Here is a 21,648-nt window from a genome sequence, read left to right as displayed (position 1 = left end):
AAGGGCTGCCACAAACATTTTGGCACATACAGGACCCTTTCCCTTCTCTAGTACTTCCTTGGGGTATAAGCCCAGTATTAGTATGGCTGGGTCAAAGGGTATGTACATTTTGATAACCTTTTGGGCATAATTCCAGATTGCTCTCCAGAATGATTGGATTCTTTCACAACTCCACCAACAATGCATCAGTGTCCCAGTTTTCCCACAGCCCCTCCAACATTCATCGTTATTTGTTCCTGTCATCTTAGCCAATCTGACAGGTGTGTAATGATACCTCAGAGTTGTCTTAATTTGCATTTCTCTGATCAATAGTGATTTGGAACACTCTTTCATATGAGTGGAAATAGTTTTAATTTCATCATCTGAAAATTGTCTGTTCATATCCTTTGACCATTTATCAATTGGAGAATGGCTTGATTTCTTATAAATTAAAGTCAATTCTCTGTATATTTTGGAGATGAGGCCTTTATCAGAACCTTTAACTGTAAAAGTTTTTTCCCAATTTGTTACTTCCCTTCTAATCTTGTTTGCATTAGTTTTGTTTGTGCAGAAACTTTTTAATTTGGTGTAATCAAAATGTTCTATTTTGTGATCAATAATGGTCTCTAGTTCTCCCTTGGACACAAACTCCTTCCTCCTCCACAAGTCTGAGAGGTAAACCATCCCATGTTCCTCCAATTTATTTATGATTTCATTCTTTATGCCTAAATCTTGGACCCATTTTGATCTAATCTTAGTATGTGGTGTTAAATGTGGGTCCATGCCTAGTTTCTGCCATACTAATTTCCAGTTTTCCCAGCAGTTTTTGTCAAATAATGAATTCTTATCCCAAAATTTGGGATCTTTGGGTTTGTCAAACACTAGATTGCTATTTTTATTCACTATCTTGTCCTGTGAACCTAACCTATGCCACTGATCAACTAGTTTATTTCTTAGCCAATACCAAATGGTTTTGGTGACTGTTGCTTTATAATATAGCTTTAAATCAGGTACACTTAGACCACCTTCCTCTGACTTTTTTTTCATTAGTTCCCTTGCAATTCTCGACCTTTTATTCTTCCATATGAATTTTGTTGTTATTTTTTCTAGGTCATTAAAATAGTTTCTTGGGAGTCTGATTGGTATAGCACTAAATAAATAGATTAGTTTGGGGAGTATTGTCATCTTTATTATATTCGCTCGGCCTATCCAAGAACATTGAATGTCTTTCCAATTATTTAAATCTGACTTTATTTTTGTGGCAAGTGTTTTGTAATTTTGCTCATATAATTCCTGACTCTCCTTTGGTAGATATATTCCCAAATATTTGATACTATCGACTGTTATTTTGAATGGAATTTCTCTTTGTATCTCTTGCTGTTGGATTGTGTTGGTAATATATAAAAATCCTGAGGATTTATGTGGATTTATTTTGTATCCTGCGACTTTGCTAAAATTCTGAATTATTTCTAATAGCTTTTTAGCAGAGTCTTTGGGGTTCTCTAAGTATACCATCATGTCATCTGCGAAAAGTGACAATTTGATTTCTTCATTTCTTACTCTAATTCCTTGGATCTCTTTCTCGGTTCTTATTGCCAGGGCTAGAGTTTCTAGTACTATATTGAATAGTAATGGTGATAGTGGGCAACCTTGTTTCACTCCTGATCTTACAGGGAAAGGTTCTAGTTTATCACCATTACATATGATGTTTACTGAAGGTTTTAAATATATGCTCCTTATTATTTTAAGGAATAGTCCATTTATTCCTATACTCTCAAGCGTTTTTAGTAGAAATGGATGTTGGATTTTATCAAATGCCTTTTCTGCATCTATTGAGATGATCATATGGTTTTTATTAATTTGATTATTAATATGGTCAATTATACTAATAGTTTTCCTAATATTAAACCAGCCCTGCATTCCTGGTATAAATCCCACTTGGTCATAGTGTATTATCCTGGGGATGATTTTCTGAAGTCTATTTGCTAATATCTTATTTAAGATTTTAGCATCAATATTCATTAAGGAAATTGGTCTATAGTTTTCTTTCTCAGTTTTCGATCTACCTGGTTTAGGTATCAGTACCATGTCTGTGTCATAGAAGGAATTTGGTAGGACTCCTTCAATCCCTATTTTTTCAAATAGTTTACATAGCATTGGAGTTAGTTGTTCTTTAAATGTTTGGTAGAATTCACCTGTAAATCCATCTGGTCCTGGGGACTTTTTCTTAGGAAGTTGGTTAATAGCTTGGTCTATTTCTTTTTCTGAGATGGGACTATTTAGACTACTTACTTCTTCCTCTGTTAATCTGGGCAAGCTATATTTTTGAAGGTATTCTTCCATTTCATTTAAGTTATCGAATTTATCGGCATAAAGTTGAGCGAAGTAGCTCCTAACTATTGTTCTAATTTCCTCTTCATTAGTGGTGAATTCACCCTTTTCATTTTCAAGACTATCAATTTGCTTTTTCTATTTCCTTTTTTTAATCAGGTTTACTAAGGGTTTGTCTATTTTGTTGGTTTTTTCATAAAACCAACTCTTAGTTTTATTAATTAATTCAATAGTTTTTTTACTTTCAATTTTATTAATCTCACCTTTTATTTTTTGAATTTCAAGTTTTGTGTTTGTCTGGGGGTTTTTAATTTGTTCCTTTTCTAGCAATTTTAGTTGTAAACCCAATTCGTTGGCCCTCTCTTTCTCTATTTTATGCAAGTAGGCCTGTAGAGATATAAAACTTCCCCTAATTACTGCTTTGGCTGTATCCCACACATTTTGGTATGATGTCTCATTATTGTCATTTTCTTGGGTGAAGTTATTAATTATGTCTATGATTTGCTGTTTTACCCAATCATTCTTTAGTATAAGATTATTTAGTTTCCAATTATTTTTTGGTCTATTTTCCCCTGGCTTTTTATTAAATGTTATTTTGATTGCATTATGGTCTGAAAAGGATGAATTTACTATTTCTGCCTTACTGCATTTGATTTTGAGGTTTTTATGCCCTAGTATATGATCAATTTTTGTATAGGTTCCATGAACTGCTGAGAAGAAAGTATATTCCTTTCTGTCTCCATTTAGCTTTCGCCAAAGATCTATCATATCAAACTTTTCTAGTATTCTATTTACCTCTTTGACTTCTTTCTTATTTATTTTGTGGTTTGATTTATCTAATTCTGATAGTGCAAGGTTGAGATCTCCCACTATTATAGTTTTGCTATCTATTTCCTCTTGCAGCTCTCTTAATTTCTCTTTTAAGAATTTAGATGCTGCACCACTTGGTGCATACATGTTTAATATTGATACTGCTTCACTATTGATGCTTCCCTTTAGCAGGATATAATGCCCTTCCTTATCTCTTTTAATTAGATCAATTTTTGTTTTTGCTTGATCTGAGATGAGGATGGCTACTCCTGCTTTTTTGGTTTTGCCTGAAGCATAATAGATTCTGCTCCACCCTTTTACTTTTAGTTTGAATGTCTCATCCTGTTTCAGGTGTGTTTCCTGTAAACAACATATAGTAGGATTCTGACTTTTAATCCAGTCTGCTAACTGCTTCCTCTTTATGAGGCAGTTTGCCCCATTCACATTTATGTTTAGAAGGACTAATTCTATATTGCTTGCCATCCTATTAACCCCTGCTTATGCTTTTCCCCTTTCCTTCCCTTTTACCCTCCTATCCAGTATTAAACTGGTAAACACCACTTGCTTTTCACAGCCCTCCCTTTTTAGGATCCCTCCCCCACCTTAAAGATCCTCCCCTTATTTTACCCCTTTTCCTCACAATTTCTGTATTCCCTTCCCCTTAGCTTACTCCTTCCCTTTCACTTTTCAATGAAGTGGAAGAAGTTTCACCATAAATCGAATATGTCTATTGATACACGCTATGTTCATCTCCCTCCTTTCTTTCTCTCAGATATAATAGGTTACCTTTGCCTCTTCATGAGATGTAGTACCACCACTTTATACTTTTTTATGATATAATCTCCTTTCCACCTCTAGTTTCTAAGACAAATTGTACATATGTTCTTTACATATTTTTTTGACAGAAGTATAGTTCTCAAGATTTCTTTTTACCTTCTTTAGAAGTCTCTTGAGTTCTGTATTTGAAGATCAAACCTCTTATGTAGGTCTGGTTTTTTCATCAAAAATAGATGGAATTCATTTATTTCGTTAAATGTCCATCTTCTTCCCTGGAAAACGATGCTCATTCTTGCTGGGTAAGTTATTCTTGGCTGCATACCAAGTTCCTTAGCCTTTCTGAATATCATGTTCCAGGCCCTGCGTTCTTTTAATGTGGATGCTGCTAGATCCTGTGTTATCCTTATTGTGGATCCTCCATATCTGAATTGTTTTTTTCTAGCAGCTTCCAATATCTTTTCCTTTGTCTGATGGTTCTTGAACTTGGCCACTATATTTCTTGGCATTTTGATTTTAAGGTCCCTTTCAGTAGGTGATTGATGAATTTTCTCAATGTCTATTTTACCCTCTGTTTCCAAAACGTCTGGGCAGTTCTCTTTGATAATTTCCTCGAAAATGGTGTCCAAGCTCTTTTTTTCCTCCCATTTTTCAGGGAGTCCTATTATTCTCAAATTGTCTCTCCTGGATCTGTTTTCCAGGTCTGTTGTCTTTCTGGTAAGGTACTTGACAGTCTTTTCAATTGTTTCATTTCTCTGGTTTTGCTTGACTCCCTCTTGGTTTCTCCTTGAATCATTCATTTCTACTTGTTCCAGTCTAATTTTCAATGATGTATTTTCTTCACTCACTTTTTTTATATCTCTTTTTAATTGTCCAATTGAGTTTTTATCTTCTATGGAATTTTTTTCCATTTTATCCATTTTATTTTTTAGAGAGCTGATTTCTTTTTCCAGCTCTCTAATCCTGTTTTCCTTGGAGTTGTTTACCTTTTCCAGCTCACTAGTCTTGTTTCTCAATGATTTGATTTCTTTATCCATTCTGTCTTTGAATGCATGGGATGACTTCTCCAGGCTCTCTTGCCAAGCTTCCCTTTCCTTTTCCCATTTCTCTTCCAGCTCTCTTGTGAGAGCCTTTTTGATTTCCTCTATGAGGTTCTTTTGTATTGAGGAGCAGCTTATATCCCTCCCAGGGGATACATCTGGGGACAGTCTGTTCCGAGTCTCCTCAGCATTTGAAGTCTGCTCCCTCTCCACCCAGAAGCTGTCAATGGTTAGAGCCCTTTTGAATTTTTTGTTCATTTTGTCAGAGTAGGAATCAAAGAAAACAAACTGACAAGAGAAACAATTGGTCTGTTTTGCGGGGGATGGGGCTGGATGGTATTAATGGGCTTCCTCTACAGACTGGGGGTAGGGCAGCAGAGAGCCACTAACAGAACAGCAATGACTGTACTGAGTCTGCGCTCTGAGGCTCTGAGAACGCACCGAGTCAGTCCAGGTGGGGGTTGGGGGTGGCCGGGCTCTGAGAGACGCTGGCTTTCTGGGGTTTTAATCTTCACCTCCGGTGTTTACACCCTCTCAGCTGTTCCTGGCTTGCTGCCAAGACAGAGCATCCACACTGGGGCAAAAGCCCTTTTGCAGAAACGGCAGAGATCACACCCCTCCCCCTTCGGTCTGAGCTATGTGAGCTGCCTGTCTTGCTCTGGCTGTCTGCCCTCAGTCTGCGCCCAGTCTGATTGACCCTCACCCGAACAAACACAGACCTTTTCTGGCGACTTTCAAGGATGTCTTCTCTTGGTGATAATTTGTGGATTTCTTTCTGGGTCAAGCATTAAGTCAGAGGCTTGTCATGAAGTAAGTTCTGAGAGAAAATGAGGAGCTCAAGCAGCTGTCTGCCTCCACGCCGCCATCTTGGCCGGAAGTCTCAAAAGCTATTATTTTAAAAAATATGGCTTTCTAAGTCAAAATTCAGTTTGCATATAAGATCGGTGGCCCTCATTTCTGTTTGAGTTTGATATTACTGCTCTTAAGTATTATTTGGCCAAGCTTGGGAAAGAGCTTCATTGTGCTGTCTACATTGCCTAAATCAGTACCATGGTTTACTAGATGAAACTTCTGATAACAAACATTAAGCCCATGAGGTACTCAACCAGCTTCTACATAGCATGTCTTATAAATTCAATTCTTTCTAAAACTGAGAGAGAATTATTTTTTTTAATTTAGAATTTTTTTCCACAGTATATATGCATGAGTAATTTTTTTTTAATATTATCCTTTGTATTCATTTTTCCAAATTATCCTCCCCCTCCCTCCACTCCCTCCCCCCATGACAGGCAATCCCATACATTTTACATGTGTTACAATATAACCTAGATACAATATAGGTGTGTAAATCCAATTTTCTTGTTGCACGTTAAGTATTAGATTCTGAAGGTATAAGTAACCTGGGTAGATAAGACAGTAGTGCTAACAATTTATATTCATTTCCCAGTGTTCCTTCTCTGGGTGTAGTTATTTCTGTCCATCATTGATCAACTGGAAGTGAGTTGGATTTTCTTTATGTTGAAGATATCCATTTCCATCAGAATACATCTTCATACAGCATTGAAGTGTACAGCAATCTTCTGGTTCTATTCATTTCACTCAGTATCAGTTGATGTAAGTCTCTCCAAGCCTCTCTGTATTCCTCCTGCTGGTCATTTCTTACTGAGCAATAATATTCCATAACCTTCATATACCATAATTTACCCAACCATTCTCCAATTGATGGACATCCATTCATCTTCCAGTTTCTAGCTACAACAAAAAGAGCTGCCACAAACATTTTGGCACATACAGGTCCCTTTCCACTCTTTAGTATTTCTTTGGGATATAAGCCCAATAGCAGCAATGCTGGGTCAAAGGGTATGCACAGTTTGATAACTTTTTGGGCAAAGTTCCAAATTGCTCTCCAGAATGGCTGGATTCTTTCACAACTCCACCAACAATGTATCAGTGTCCCAGTTTTCCCACATCCCCTCCAACATTCATCATTATTTGTTCCTGTCATCTTAGCCAATCTGACAGGTGTGTAGTGGTATCACGGAGAGAATATTGAAAAAGAATGTTTCAAAACAAATCTCAGACTTTTAAAAAATGGCCTATAAAAGACTGATTTATAAGAGTGAACCATAGGCCTGGATTAAATAGGAAAGGTTAATTATACCAATGAGTCTGAGCTTTGTTCTCCTGCAGATTCAGCCTGGATTCTTAGACTGTGGAAGCCTCATTGGGGTGGTGGCTCAACTAGAATCCCAGGGAACAAGCAGATGGCTCTGAGAGAAGGAATGCAGATCTGAAGGATACCTAGCACAGTATGGAGGCAGAGAGGGGAAGACAGCCTCAATGTCACAATCTGAGGGTTCAATGTTGTGACTTAACAAGGTACCTTCTCTTGCTTATTGTACCACTTGTATGCTTGTTAGAATAGTCTGAAGTTGATGTGGGATGCCTGTTAAATAACAGAAAAGGAACTGAAAATATTGCAGAACAGAGTGAAGGAACTAAAGTCTTTTTTTTTTTTTTTTTTTTTTTTTTTTTTGCTGGCCCTTTGAATATACTAACAACTGACATATCCAAAGTATAAGGGTGACAACAAAGAAAATAGAAATGGATGTAAATTGGTTGTCAGAGTTTTCTGTGACGGAAAATAAAGCCAAGTTTTATTAGGATTTGTTAGAATAAATAAAGAAAAGGCCAGTGTATAATATCAGAACTGGAAGAAGAGATGATAGACAAGTCTATAAGGCAAATTTAGCCTGCAAAATTATATAATTTTGTTTTCTCCTGTATGAACTATTTCCTATAATACTACTTTGTTTTGTCTAATGATCAAGCTCTATAGAATATTATTAAAATGAAGAAGTTTTGTGGGAAGGTCTTCATTTATTTACTTAAATTTCTTGTTAAGACAATATGTTATTGCCTGGAAGTAAGTGTATAGAAAGCTGGATTTGGAGACAGGAAAACTAGGATTCAAATTTATTTCTTAATCTTCCTGGTGGTATAATTGTAGGCAAATGATTTATTCTTTGTGTCGTAAGCAATTTTCTATTACTTACCTATTAAGATAAAATCTGCAATGGTGATAAAAGTTTCTTCCATAGATTTTTTTTTAAACCTGATTTTTCTGTAGAGAATGACTTTAACAATATAAGTATCTGTTTTTGCCATCTAATCTGACAAATTGGGTAGATAGAGTGCTGGACCTGGAGTCAGGAATATCTGAGTTTATACTACCTATGTGACACTGCACAAATAACTTAGCCCTGTTTTCCTCAGTTTCCTTATCTGTAAAATTATCTGGAGAAGGAAACAGCAAACCATTTGGCAAACCATATATGGGGTCATGAACAGTCAGACATGACTGAACAACAACAAATCTGATACATTTATGTACTAATATCTGGCAATAAGAGATATCATAAGGGAATTTCTTTTATATTACAATGCTTAAATTTGTGACAATATTTATGATTTTTTTTTAATAGCAGTGGCAATTTGGAGGGGAGAGGAAAGCTAACAATTGTGTTGCCAAACAAAGAAAAGGATTCGAGTATTTTTTTAAATTTTCAGAAAAGTAAAAATAAATAAATAAATAAAGATGACCTTAAATTTGCAGAAAAGAACAAAAGAAAAGCCAGAAGGGAACTGGGACAAACAGGACAGCTTTGAAAAAACTTGCTGAATATACCATATATGTATTTTCAGAAAGCAAGTTATATATAATAGTGATTCATAGCTTCATACATAATACTTCTGATGAGGTCTTCATTGGCTAGCCAAGAGAAATTGATAAAAACTAATCCTTGAGGCAGGCTGGGAGAAGGCACCACAGATAGAGATTATTTTAGTTCCATGATCCCACCCTCTGGGAAGGTCATTCAGTCAGAAATCCAAATTATGTCAAATTCCTGAGTCCCACCCTCTATAGGGATCTTGGATTGTCTCACCTTGCCTTATCCTGTCAGAAATCTTGGTTATGTCCCTGAAGTTAAATTTTCCCTATAAAATCTACCTATGGGCTATCCCATGGCTGCTGCCTTCTTTTGAATCAGTCCTCCAGAGCATTCTGCCTTATGATTTCTTTCTCCTCACCACTCCCCTAACCCAAGCTGCCTTGTGGTGTCTCTCCTGACCTCAGTTCTTATAGCTAGCTAACTCTTCTGGGGTGCTAAGTCCCTTTTAAGATTTAGCCTGCCAAACTGATGCTGAGTGAAATGAGCAGGACCAGGAAATCATTGTATACTTCAACAACAATACTATATGATGATCAATTCTGATGGATGAGACCCTCTTCAAATATGAGATGAACCAAATCAGTCCCAATAGAGCAGTAATGAACTGAACCAGCTACACCCAGGGAAAGAACTCTGGGAGATGACTATGAACCACTACATAGAATTCCCAGTACCTCTCTTTTTGTCCGCCTGCATTTTTTATTTCCTTCACAGGCTAATTGTACACTATTTCAAAGTCCGATTCTTTTTGTACAGCAAAACAACTGTCTGGACATGTATACATATATTGTATTTAACTTATACTTTAACATATGTAACATGTATTAATCAACCTGCCATCTGGAGGAGGGGAAGGAGAGGGAAAATTGGAGCAAAGGGTTTGGCAATTGTCAATGCTGTAAAATTACCCATGTATATATCTGGTAAATAAAAACTATAATTTAAAAAAACACCCAAAACTAGGTATACTATGTTACCAATATGTTTCTGTATTAGTCTAATTACTCTGTTAAAAATTATATGAGTTTACTTTGATACAGTTAATAGAGTTTAATTAATTTAAAAAAAAAAAAAAAAGATTTAGCCTGCCAGTGAAAGGCATGTCCCCAACCTGATGGGGTATCTCCTTTCTCCTGGTAATACCCCCTTGCTATATGTCATATTTACCATTCCTCGTGTCTATCATATCCCTTCATTTTGTCTGTAACTCTTCTCTAAATAAATCTACCTTTTGCCAAAGAGAATAGCTGTTGTGAATTCTTCATAGGACCAAACCCCAACCTTTTGGTGCCTACCATCACCTACATCACTTTTTCCATTCTAATTTGTACATGGCTAAAGTCCTCACTCTACTGTGAATTGGTGACATTTAAGGTTAAATTAGATTTAGAAATTCATTTATTGTCATATTAATATACTAGACAAAGAGTAGCAAAACCATTTAATTGAAAGAAAAAAGGAAACTTAAAAAAAAAAAAAAAAAAACTACTAGATACATGCTTAGCCATCATTCCCCAATGAATATATTCCCTTTTTTACTTCCCCAGAATACTTCTTAGAAAAAGCTCCTTTTGATCCAAATTTTTTTGTCAGTAAACTAGGGAAAATACTATATCTCTGTTACCTTACCTTCTTATAGCTACAGCTTAATAAAATTTATTGACTTATTGGCTGACTCAGCCAGAAGACTACTTTTCCACTCTGATCTTGGTTCTGATGTTAGCTCTATGTTTTGAGACTCCATGTAGTGAATGTTTTCCCTTTCCTCATGCCTTTGCTCTATCCAAAGAGCACTCCTATTTTCACTTCCCTCTTCTGCCATCTAGTCATAATATAAACTTACTGCACAGCACTCTCTCAAGAATTCAAAGTCTCAGTGGAATGTGCCATGATTTCCAACTCTGAGAAGGTTGAACTTTATGGAAAATTAAGCCTATAACTGGATGGGCATTGGTTTGCAACATATTCTCTCTTTTTTGAGCTTTTGATTTGAATGTGACATTCAGCTGATTTCCTCCAGGGATATAAAGACCTGTCAATTAAAAAAAAAAAAAAAGCTTCTTTATCTCTAGTATTTATAATAATGATGCATTTTTATTGTGCTATATGGTTTACAAGCATTTTACTTGTAGGTAGGAAGTTCAAATGTCACTGTCTGAATTTCACAGACAAGACACTAAAGATGAAAGAAAGGTAGTGATTTGTGAAAGATCACACAAATAGCAAGTGATGAAGATCTTTTGACTCCAAGTAAGGGATATTTCCACTATATTCTACTATAACCCTTCAAGAAAAATCTAATAGATACCACTTGGAACAAAATTATCCTGTGACATACATGGCTCCTCCCACAAAAAAAAGTACAAAAGAGGGTCAAGCACTCTACCTGCAGGGTCTAGAACACTGCCAAGAAAATATAATAGTAAACATTGAACAATGCCTGTTGATTGTTTTATTTTGAGGAAGCACTGTGTTTCAGAGGGGGAAATCACTGGATTGGGAGAAAATAGATCTAATATTGTATAATTCTATATACAAATACTATATACAAAAGTATAAATCTTTAAGCATGTCTTGAATGCTTTAAATCTCTTTCTGAAAGGGGGCCACTATCATCTGTGACTTTGCAGAGTATCACAATATCCAGAAACTATAGCCCTTTTCCATAAATAAAGGCATGAAAGTTTTGTATTTCTGAACTAAGGCAAATGACTTCAACTCCATTTGACTCTGTTGAATCAGTGATTTGGGCAATACTGTCCTGAGAATTCAACAAATTCAATTCAGAAAAAAGAAAAAAACTTAAGTGTATGGGCTCTGGGGACATACAAGTATAGAGTTAAAACCAGGTCCTAAGCTTGTTAAGGGAATAATAATATGTACATGATAATTACATTTACATAATAAAGGCAAGAATTTGGAACAGAGAATTGGAATGATTAAGAAAAAATCTTGAAGTGATTTCATTTAAGAATTGTTATTCCTTTGTCCAATGGTTCTTAAACTTTTTGAGGACTTAAATTCATACTCTTAAAAATTATTGAGGATCATTCCTTACCTGCTAAGAACTTTAGTTCCTGCATGTTATATCCATTGATATTTACTGTATTAAAATTAAAATATCTTAGTATTATTGTGAAAATAGTTTTGATTTCATGGACAGAATCACTGGCTTAGTCTTAAGCCGTTCCATTCATTGACATAGGAGCCCTAAAAAAATTTGGGGGTTAGTGTACTTAATACTCCAGACTCCTAACCCCCAACAGATTGAATCCTCTGGGACTCAACTATTCTGGTTCAAAATGTATGCAGGTACATACTCCTAAACTATAGTTTAGAAGCCTTTATTAATGTTGTCACCTTTTCTCTAGAGAGAGGACTGTGGGAATTGAATGTGGATCACAACATAACATTCTTACTCTTTTTGATGTTGTTCATTTGCATTTCATTTTCTTATTCATTTTCTTTTCTTTTTGATCTGATTTTTGATTAGATTGATCAACAAGAGAACTGTATAAATATGTTTACACATATTGGATTTAACATATATTTTAACATGTATAACATATCTTGGATTGCTTGCCAACTAGGGGAAGGGATGGCAGAAAGGAAGGGAAAATCTGAAACACAAACCTATGCAAAGGTCAATGTTGAAAAATTACCTGTGCATATGTTTTGAAAATTAAAAACTTTAAAAAAAAATGCACAGAAGAGAATAAAAGGAAAACAGAAAGAAGCACAGACAAGCAGGATAGTTGAAAATAATATGTAGAATATATAATGCATTTCTTAAAAAGCAAACAGTATGGGGCAGCTAGATGGCACAGTGGATTATAGCACTATCCCTGAAGTAAGGGGACCTGAGTTCAAATATGGCCTCAAAGACTTAATACTTCTTAGCTGTGTGACCCTGGGCAAATCACTTAATCCTAATTGCCTCAGCCAAAAACAAACAAACAGTATGAAATAGAGATTCATGATTTCTTATAGAATTAATCCTTTTATGTTATTGAATGGCTTTTATTAGTGTTTAACTTCAGAATTTTAAATTTAAAAAGAATTCTTTTCTTTCCAAGACTTAAGCTACCTTCTGATTGCCTCCAAGATTTGACCTTGAATCTGAACTTCAGCATATTTTCAATTGGTTGCATATCCACTGTGCTTTTCTTTTTCAGTGGGAAGGTGGTAAAAGGAGTGGGTTGAAGAATGGATTAGCATTAGGATTGAGAAAGAAAGAGAGAGAAAGAAAGAAAGAAGCAGAGAGAGAGATAGAGAGATAGAGACAGACAGAGAAAGAGTGAGAGGAGGGAAGAAAGGAGGAAAGGAAAGAGAGGGAAGGAAAATAGGAGGGATAGAAAGAGAGAGGAAAAAGGGGGTTATTAAAGCATTTTTAAAAATTCCTCAAATAGAATAGAAGGAAAAAGTGAAGGAAACACAAACAGAATAGTTTTGAAAGATTACATGACTCCTTTATTTAAAAGGAAGAGAAAATTGTACATAAATTTTCAGTTTCATATACAGTCTTCTTTTTATATTCTGCTTTGTCATGGAAATGCTTATTTATTAAGTTCAGAATAAAAATCCCAAATATAGGCATATCCCTGGAATATCTTTGAAATAGTTACTTTCCTTTGACTAAATGGATAACAAAAATTCCCAAAACACAGTGTATCTTTGCCACACTCCCCTTTCCCACTCAGAAAAAAAATAGATGGGTCAAGAAAATCCCATGGAAAAGGAGTAAAGGGAATAGGGGATCTCTTGTCTAGTTCTCATGGTGTTCAAATTATCCTTCTATTCACTTCTTCCTCAACTGAAGAGTCTAAAGTAAAAAAAAAAAAAAAAAAATGTTTCTTTTCACTCACCTCACAATCTATCCTGGGGATGCTGGGTGAGGACAGATCCAGGCAGTGAAGTTCCTTAGTTCACTTTCTATCCTCTAAACTATAACCCCTTTTAGTATAGACTCTTTTAAATCCATCTCTGTTTCACTGTCCCTTTCCCTTCACCAAATACAACCCCTGTCCACCCACACATATGTACACACAACTGTTTCTATCAGCAGCTTTCCTGAAGTTAATTCCTACCTAAAAAATCATAAGATCATATATTGAGAGCCAGAAGGGACCATAGAGGTCCTCTCGTTTTATAAATGAGAAAAATAGACGGGAAATGTTTAATGATTTTGCTCAAATAGCTCCTTAAGTATCAGAGACAGGATTGGAACCCTGGTTGTCCCAATTCCCAATCTGGCACTTTATCTACTGCATTTCCTCTTACAACCCTAGTGAAGAGCTTCTTTGCTTGAGCCTTCAATCTTGTTGGAACCTAGAAGTTCCCCAGAGGTAGAAGTGATGATTGAGATATGAAAAATCCAAGCTTATTTTAAGGGGCTATTTAAGGAGGGAAATGGTCTAGTCAGGAGAGTTAAAAAAAAAATAAATTATTATTTAACAAGGTAAAAGGGATAAGTGAGGAAGAAAAGGTCTTTTGTAGCCCTTTTAAAACTTTTATCAGATTTTCCTTGCTTCCCATGATCTTTCCATAAATTAAATTTATTGTCTGTGTTTATCTGCACAGCTCCCTTAAAATTTTGGGCCTTGGTTCCTTTATCCATAAAATAACAGTCTCTAAGCTCTGCTCCCATTCTAAATCCTAGGATGATAGGATGCCATGGCCTGTGCCATGCATAGGTCTATCTTTAGATCCATAAGCCTTGGTTGGAGTTGAACAAAATTCTTTCCCCTAACTTTATTTTCCTACTTCAGCAGGTTATTAGACTGAGGTACAGGAGTTCATTTAGAAAATATTTTATTAATAGTACTTCAATATAGTTTCTTTTGTATTCTTATATATTTTATATTGTGCACAAAGTTTAAAAATATCATCCTGAGAAGTGCTCCTTAGGTGTCACAGACTCCCAAAGGAGTCCATGACACACACAAAATGAAGAAAAGCTTCTGTAAAACTTTCCCCCATCACATGACCTATTTTTTCCCCCTCAAGTGCTTCTTTCCTTCTTGCCCATATCCTCAATCTGCACATCCTGATTCTCCATCTTTTTCTCCTCCTCCTTTTTCTGCCTGACTAAGGAGTTGAATCTGAGCTAAATCAGCTCCTGGAGTTTGCAGCTATACGGGAGCTAGATGAAGGACACAAGCAGACATCTCGGCTCGGGGCCGGGGCAAGGTTCCCAGGCAAAGCCAGCGGCCTAGGCCGGGGCAGTATGCATGAATGAGATGGGAGAGAGCATATGTTTGGTGACTGTAGCCCCCCAAAACTAGGATCTCCCCTTGAAGAGAAACTCCAGCAGCTCCCACATGGGGAGAGGGCAAGGGTTCCAAGCTCATCCAAGTGTCAGTCCTGGGCTCATATGCTTCAAAACTAAGCAGGTCTCCAGCCTCACCCAAACCTCCTGCTGCATAGAGTCGTCCACCCAGGGCTACCATGACATGACCTGCCCGAGGGGTCTTCATAGGACTCAACAGGACCCAGGGCGGCTTGCGAGTAGGGTTGTAGTTAAAGAGGGAGGCCAGATATTGACCAAACTCATTGCAGCCTCCACTCACATAGACCTGACCATCCAACACAGAGGCTGCGTGTGCAAAGCAGGGTGTAGGGAGGGGTGGTGCTGACCTGTAGGAAGAACAAAGAACTGTCTCAGGAGAGAAGGGTAGCTGACATCCTTAACTTCTTTCTTATAGCTGGGCCTCCTCTCCCCTGTCTAACTCTAGGTCACTCCAACCGCTTCATGACACTGAGCATCTTGGGCCAGTTAAATGTGGGCACCATGATACGGATGTGAATCTGTCTGAATATCCCATTATCCCTAACAGAGACAGAGGACACAAGTAATGAAACAAGAAGATTCTTGGTCAGGAAGGGAATGGACTAGATAATCTCTGAGATCTCCTATAACCCTGAGATTCTGTGAGTCTAAGAACTGACTGAAAGGACAGATTCCTGCTTAAGTAATAAAAGATTATCTTGTTTAAGAGAAAGTAGTTGCTGTAGTTTAAGGAGAAACCTGTTTCCTCTCCATCACTATTTTCTCTAGCACTTAATAGGCACTTAACAAAGGTCTACTAATTGATTGCTCTTTCTTTTGCTCACCTCCAAGCATCAAGCTTGGGATCATAGGCTTCCACGGAATCCAAAGCAGCCCCATTGTTTCTCCCACCCAAGGCATAAAGATGTCCATCATGAGCCACCAGTGGGAAGAAAGACCGAGCTTGACACATTGGAGTCAACTCTTCCCAAATACTTTGGCCAGGTGCCCACCTATAAACACATATAGGAAAGAGAGATGGGTAGCGTTAACCCTGGTGCTTATAAGGTACTCCTGAACCTGCAGATCTTCCTCCCTTCTGCCCTCCAGCAGACATATCTGGCTTCCCTCCTTGTGTTCTGCTCTCCAGTTCTGGCACCCACTATACTTGTAATATTTTGTTGCTTTCCACCTCACCCCCAAAGCCCTCCCTCTGTAATCGCTTGCCAAATAAGTATGGCTGGGAGACAGAGAACTTTGGGGAGATCTGGCTACTGCCACAAAGATTCACCTACTTGAAGTAGCCCCAAAAGAAGAGGGGGGCACCTAGTAACAAAGGCTACTCTGATCTGCACTTTACCCCAACTGTCTCCTCTCTCCCATACCTGAGGACTGAGGCCAAGGTGTCTGAGTGGCTGTAGTAATGCTGCCCTCCGCACACGTACAGTTCACTCCCAGTGAGACTGGCAGCGCCATGTCGGAAGCGCCCTGGAGGGGGCAAGCCAGGCAGCCTCCCCCACTCCACTGTGTGTACCAGCCCCACACCACTGCAGAAGGCCCGTGCCCACCACACCCCTCGAGAGGGCTGACTCTGAGCTAAGTCTGGAGTGAGCCCATCTCCACCAATCACCACCAGGGCCCGGTCAGGCTCCCGCCTTCTTTCTCGTCCTGGCACCTCAGCTTCTATCAAAATCTGGTGTAGCAAGGATGAGGGCAGCGGCGGGGGCAATCCGGCAGCTCTCACACGCCGCAGTTCCCGAGTGGACATGCGACCAAAGCGAATACAGCGCAATAGAGTCTCAGCTTCAGGCTCTCTGCCAATGGGATCTGCTGCCAACCAGTGCCAAGCTGCCTCAAAGGCCTCAAATTCTTCCCCTATATGCAGCTCATCGCTGGCCAGGAGGTTGGCTAGAAAGGGAGGAGGCAGGTCTGGGAAGGTAGGGCAGGACGCCACAGCAGGCAGATGGTTGAGGAGGTAGTAGTGGACTTTGTCCCAAAGTCTCTCAAGTCCTGGGGCTTCAGCCACAGGAAGCAAGGCTAAGCATCGGACAGGGTTAAGGCCTCGGGCCAGGGCTCTCTGGCACAAGGCCAAGCAGGAGCCACTTTGGTACTGCAGGGCAGTCAGGGTGGCCCTCAGGAGCCCTGGCCAGTTTGTTTGCAGTACCCCTGAGTAGGCAAAGGAGATGAGGAGCTGCAGTTCTGGGGCTGAGACTGTGCGTAGTGTGACAGCTGAGCCCTGAGATTCCCTCATTCCACTCAAGAGCATCGCTCCGAAGAACTCACTCCCGCAGACTAGAGCCACGCGGTGCACTGTGGGTACAGGAAATATGGAAGAACATGGGGTCAGAACAGATACCAGGCTCCAGATCGACCCTGACAGCTCTACCTATTTTTAATGCCAGCCTCCAATACCATCTACTATAGATTATAGTAATCCCCATATTCCAATCTAAGAGCCTAAACTGTCACCTGGAACAGAACATTATTCTTTTTTTATTCCTAATCTACTTTCTCACTGACAATAAATGCTACAAGGGCAGATAGATGTGCTTCAAAAGACAAGGATACAAGCAATAGCCCTGCTCATACCTTATACCTTGGAAAGATTACTTTTTACTTGATAACAGATGCTGCTATCCTCCCTCTGCCTCTTGCTATTTTACTATTTGCATTTCTGACTCAGTTTTGCAATCAAATCTTTATTTAACAAGTTTCCTTTCTCCTAGAGATTGATTGCCACACTCCATGTTCATATGTCTGCTTACTTCTGTTGTCACTCAGAAGTCTAGATTTAGTTAACATGGCTTGAACCTCTGCCTGGTGCAGCCTAGTTATACAGAATCCTTTTTTAGAAAGCACTTCTTGGTATGGAAGTGCTTTCAACTACCTTACCTCCTAGGGACCTCATAACATCAGTGGGTAGGACAGATAATGATGACGAGATGATGAGAGAAAACTAAGTGATCCCAAGTTACCTACATAACAAGGGGCAAGAATTAGAATTAGACTTCAGGTCATTGATTCCAAATCCAATTCTTTTTGTACTGTCATATGCTGACTCTCCTTCCCCAGTGATATTTCTTCCATCTGCCTGACCAATTCATAGACTAAAATGGGATCAATTCATAGAGTAGGGCAGTTAGACTGAGTCAGAAGAAAACCTGATTTGAATGACATCTCTAACACTTAATAGCTGTGTAATCCTGAGTTTCAGCCTCCTCTTTTTTTATTGTGGCTTTTTATTTACAAGACATATGCATGGGTAATTTTTCAGTATTGACCCTTGCAAAACATTTTTGTTCCAACTTTTCCCCTCCTTTCTCCCACCCCCTCCCCTAGATTCAGCCTCCTCTTTTTAAAAATTAGGTATGCTACTGTATTCCATTACCTTTTCCATAGAGAGGGGAATGTGAAGAAAATGCTTTGTGAACTTTATACTACTCTAAAATAGTGCTATAATAGAAAGATATATCAATATCTCACAATAACCGAGGGAGATAGACTTGGTTATTATTCCCCATTTTCTGAGTCAGAGAGTTTCTGTGACTTATCTAGGATCACACAATTACGAAATGTCTGAAAGATGATATTCCTAACTCCAATCCTAGACTCTCTCTACTCCCACCCATAGCTTCCTCCCTGGCTATAGTTATTAGAGACCATCTTATGTCTCTAATTCCCCATCTTCTCTCCCTTCCCATTCTAAAGATGAAAAAACTAAGGTTTAGAGTAAGTAAATAGGTGTGCTCATGTTCAAAAAGTCAGATCGTAATTGAGCAGGGTCTGACACACAGAAGCTCCTTGGGTGGGTTGCTAGTGTACTTTCTGCATTCATTGAAGCTGTTTTGCAGTGAGCATCACTTGAATGTCAGTAAGTTGGTCCCATTCCAGGACCTCATTGCTTGCAATCCAGTCCTGCTCGTTGGATTCATGAGGAATGCTGTTAAAACTTTTCAGGGAGTCAGATGTGACTTATGCCTGTGTGAGGTGCCAGGAACACAGCCACATAGGCTTCAGTAAATCTCAGTAAACCTTAATGGCTGGAGCTTTCATTTTGTCTCTGACCCTTAATGTTTGGTATGGCACCCTATATATTTGTTGTTGTTCAGTTGTGAATAACTCTTCATGACCCCATCTGGCATTTTCTTTGCAAAGATACTACTTTGCCATTTTTTTCTTCAGTTCATTTTACAGATGAGGAAACTGAGGCAAACAGGGGCAAGTTACTTGCCTAGAGTCATACTGCTAGTACGTATCCAAGGCTAGATTTGAAGTCAGGTATTCCAGACTTCAAGCCTAGAACTTTATCCACTGTGCGGCTGCATGGAATATAGTAGGTGATTAATAAATTCTTCACCAACTAGCTGCCTAGGCCTACATATGTTGGACATTTACTTACTGAATTGGATAGTAAACATGATTGTTTTATATACTACTCTGCCATACAGATGTGTCTCACCTGGAATTTTCTTCTAAAGACAATGTAGTATAACAAAAAGAGTGGTAGATTGAACCTAAGAAAACCTGAATTTATGGTTTGCCTTGATTCTGCCACTAATTTTTTTTGTGATCCTAAGCACCCAAGTGACTTTCCTCTTAAGCCCTCTGTTTTCTCACTTGGAAAACAAGAGTGAGCTAGATGATGTCTAAGATCCCCTTCTACTCCCAGTTCTATTATTCTGGATGCTGGCACCAGGGTTGTTTTGTTTTGGTTTGGTTTTTGGTCATTTGGTATTTGTACCAAGCATTAGGGGCCAGAGATAAAATTCAAAGATCCAGCCCTCAAGATCTGCTGAGCTCTACTGAGCTAGATGGCTGTGTTCTTACCATCTGCCACTGGGATAAGTCACATCAGACTCCCTGAGCAGTTTCAGCAGCATTCCTCATTCCCTGGATGCATAGACAAAATTAACTAATATTTTCCCTATTTTACCATTGGCCCCACTGGTAATAAGGAATGTGTCAGAAAGGGTATGATCTTGAAAACCAGGGAATTTTGGAAGAGGAGCTTTGAGATCACATTAAACTGAGTTCTGAACAAGAAATCCTGCTTAGCACCTGTAGAAGATCCAAGTTTCCAAGCCAATGGGTGACAAGCATAAGTGTTAATTGATAATCATTTTTCCACATAGTTCCTTCCAGTAGTAATGTGTGGCACCAGAGCATGGCCAGACCAACGGCCAACGTCTTAGGTTTATCCTTCTTTGCCCCAATTGGCTGCTGCTTGTATCTACTGTCACAGATTGTACTACTAACTCCAGCCAGCTGTCCTGTAAATGAATGTTGTTTATCTCAAGAGAGGACAGGGATAGAAGGAGTGCATGGTCAGTGTAAATCTATCACCACTATGGGAAAAACAACTCAAAGCTCATGTTCTATCTGACAGTAAATCCTTGATATATGGAGAACCCAAGGAAGTAAGAGTCTATATATACCCTTCAGATCTTTTGCATCCAAGTTCCATCTTAATCCTTTTAGTGAATGATCAGAATTCTGTCGGTATCTGTCCTTGCTTCCCATCGATTCTTCCTCATCCACCTCCCTCTCTCCCTGTCCAGGTGCTTACCCTTCAGGTGGCAGCCCTCTGCTTCCAGCTCCAGGTCACAGCCCACACCCTCACGATAGAGCTGCTCCATGCTCCTCAGATTCTCTCTCAACTCCTCAGCTTTATCCGGTCCCTCCTGCTCCTTGTCTCCTTGGTTCCGGTCCCCCTCCAGTCTCCTTACAGCAGCTGCTGCTACCCGAGGGGCTCCCAGTATCTCCGCTGCCGCTATCACATCGTCCAAAGCGGCGGGACCCACCACCCCTTCATAGGCGAAGGTCAGCACTGCCTCCCAACCCTGGGGTGCTACGTCCAGCTGTATGGGAGATCTTGGGTCCCCATTCCCCAGCAGCCGGGAGCGAAAGAGGCTGCTGACTGAAGCCAAGACCACCCCATGCACCGCGTACCTTCGACCCTGCACTATTACCTCTTCATCTAGCAGCAGGCTTAAGTCCCGAAGCCGTTGAGCTTCTGCAAAGAACTGGCCTGGATGCTCCTCACTCACTAGCGCCTCAGTTTCCCCTTCTTCATCTTCCTTCAGGGACAAGGAAGGAGAAGGAAGATCTCCAAGATCGGAGGACTGGTGACTGGCTTGTCGCAGAGAGAAGGGGAGCAGACCTGAGTCTTCGTCTGGGAAGGAAGGCCAAGTGGGGCTTGACTGAGTTGGTAAAGAGAGGCTGGGGTAGTCCTTCCGGAATTGAGGGGAGAGTAGCCCCTCGTCTGCGCTGCAAATCACGGTGCCTGGGGAACTCATGGCCAGAGCTGGGTTGGTCTGAGAAAAATTGGGAGGGGGGCGAAATTGGGCACCTGTCAAAGCTTGAGTTTCTACTGCTCTGCCCTCGAACGTAGATAACATGCACCTCCATCCCCTTTCATCACTTATCAAGTCCGAGAAGTGCCCAACCTGAACTTCAGGCGTTCTGCCACATAAACCTCCAGCCCTACCCCTTCCCACCCCCCCTCCAGGACAGTTCCCTTTTCTCAGCCTTTCCGGGGGAGCCGGGCTATCTCACAGCAAACCGGAGATAGATTCGGAGCCGCAAGGAGGCAGAGGTTATAGGGACCTTTGTGGTCCAATGTTTGTCCCACTATTGCCCTCTCCCTTGCTGCACTGAGACGGTGTCGCTAGTTTCTATAGCCGGTCGCCTTCCCAAGCTCCCCCATCCTCCT

General features: G+C 39.5%; 1 protein-coding gene and 1 long non-coding RNA gene across 2 annotated transcripts in view; one reads left to right on the top strand and one right to left on the bottom strand.

Annotated features, from left to right (window-relative positions):
- The window catches only part of LOC141555865 (uncharacterized), a 38,131-nt gene extending 17,022 nt beyond the window's left edge, over positions 1-21,109 (top strand). Inside the window, exon 3 of the long non-coding RNA XR_012486364.1 lies at positions 21,020-21,109. This is a non-coding gene — a long non-coding RNA (uncharacterized LOC141555865). The remainder of the gene's footprint in view (positions 1-21,019) is intronic.
- Positions 13,197-21,334, bottom strand: KLHL33 (kelch like family member 33). The gene is made up of 4 exons (XM_074289137.1): positions 20,503-21,334; positions 16,322-17,246; positions 15,782-15,949; positions 13,197-15,304 (listed from the first exon to the last, which is right to left on the bottom strand). Exons 1-4 carry the CDS (start codon positions 21,332-21,334, stop codon positions 14,800-14,802), a joined length of 2,430 nt encoding a protein of 809 aa, XP_074145238.1. The 3' UTR covers positions 13,197-14,799.
- Positions 21,335-21,648: the final 314 nt, after the last annotated feature.

The sequence above is a fragment of the Sminthopsis crassicaudata genome, chromosome 2 (genome assembly GCF_048593235.1).
Source record: "Sminthopsis crassicaudata isolate SCR6 chromosome 2, ASM4859323v1, whole genome shotgun sequence".
Taxonomy (NCBI): domain Eukaryota; kingdom Metazoa; phylum Chordata; class Mammalia; order Dasyuromorphia; family Dasyuridae; genus Sminthopsis; species Sminthopsis crassicaudata.
The sequence above is the reverse complement of the archived record's forward strand: the minus strand, read 5'-3'. Positions and strand labels throughout refer to the sequence as shown.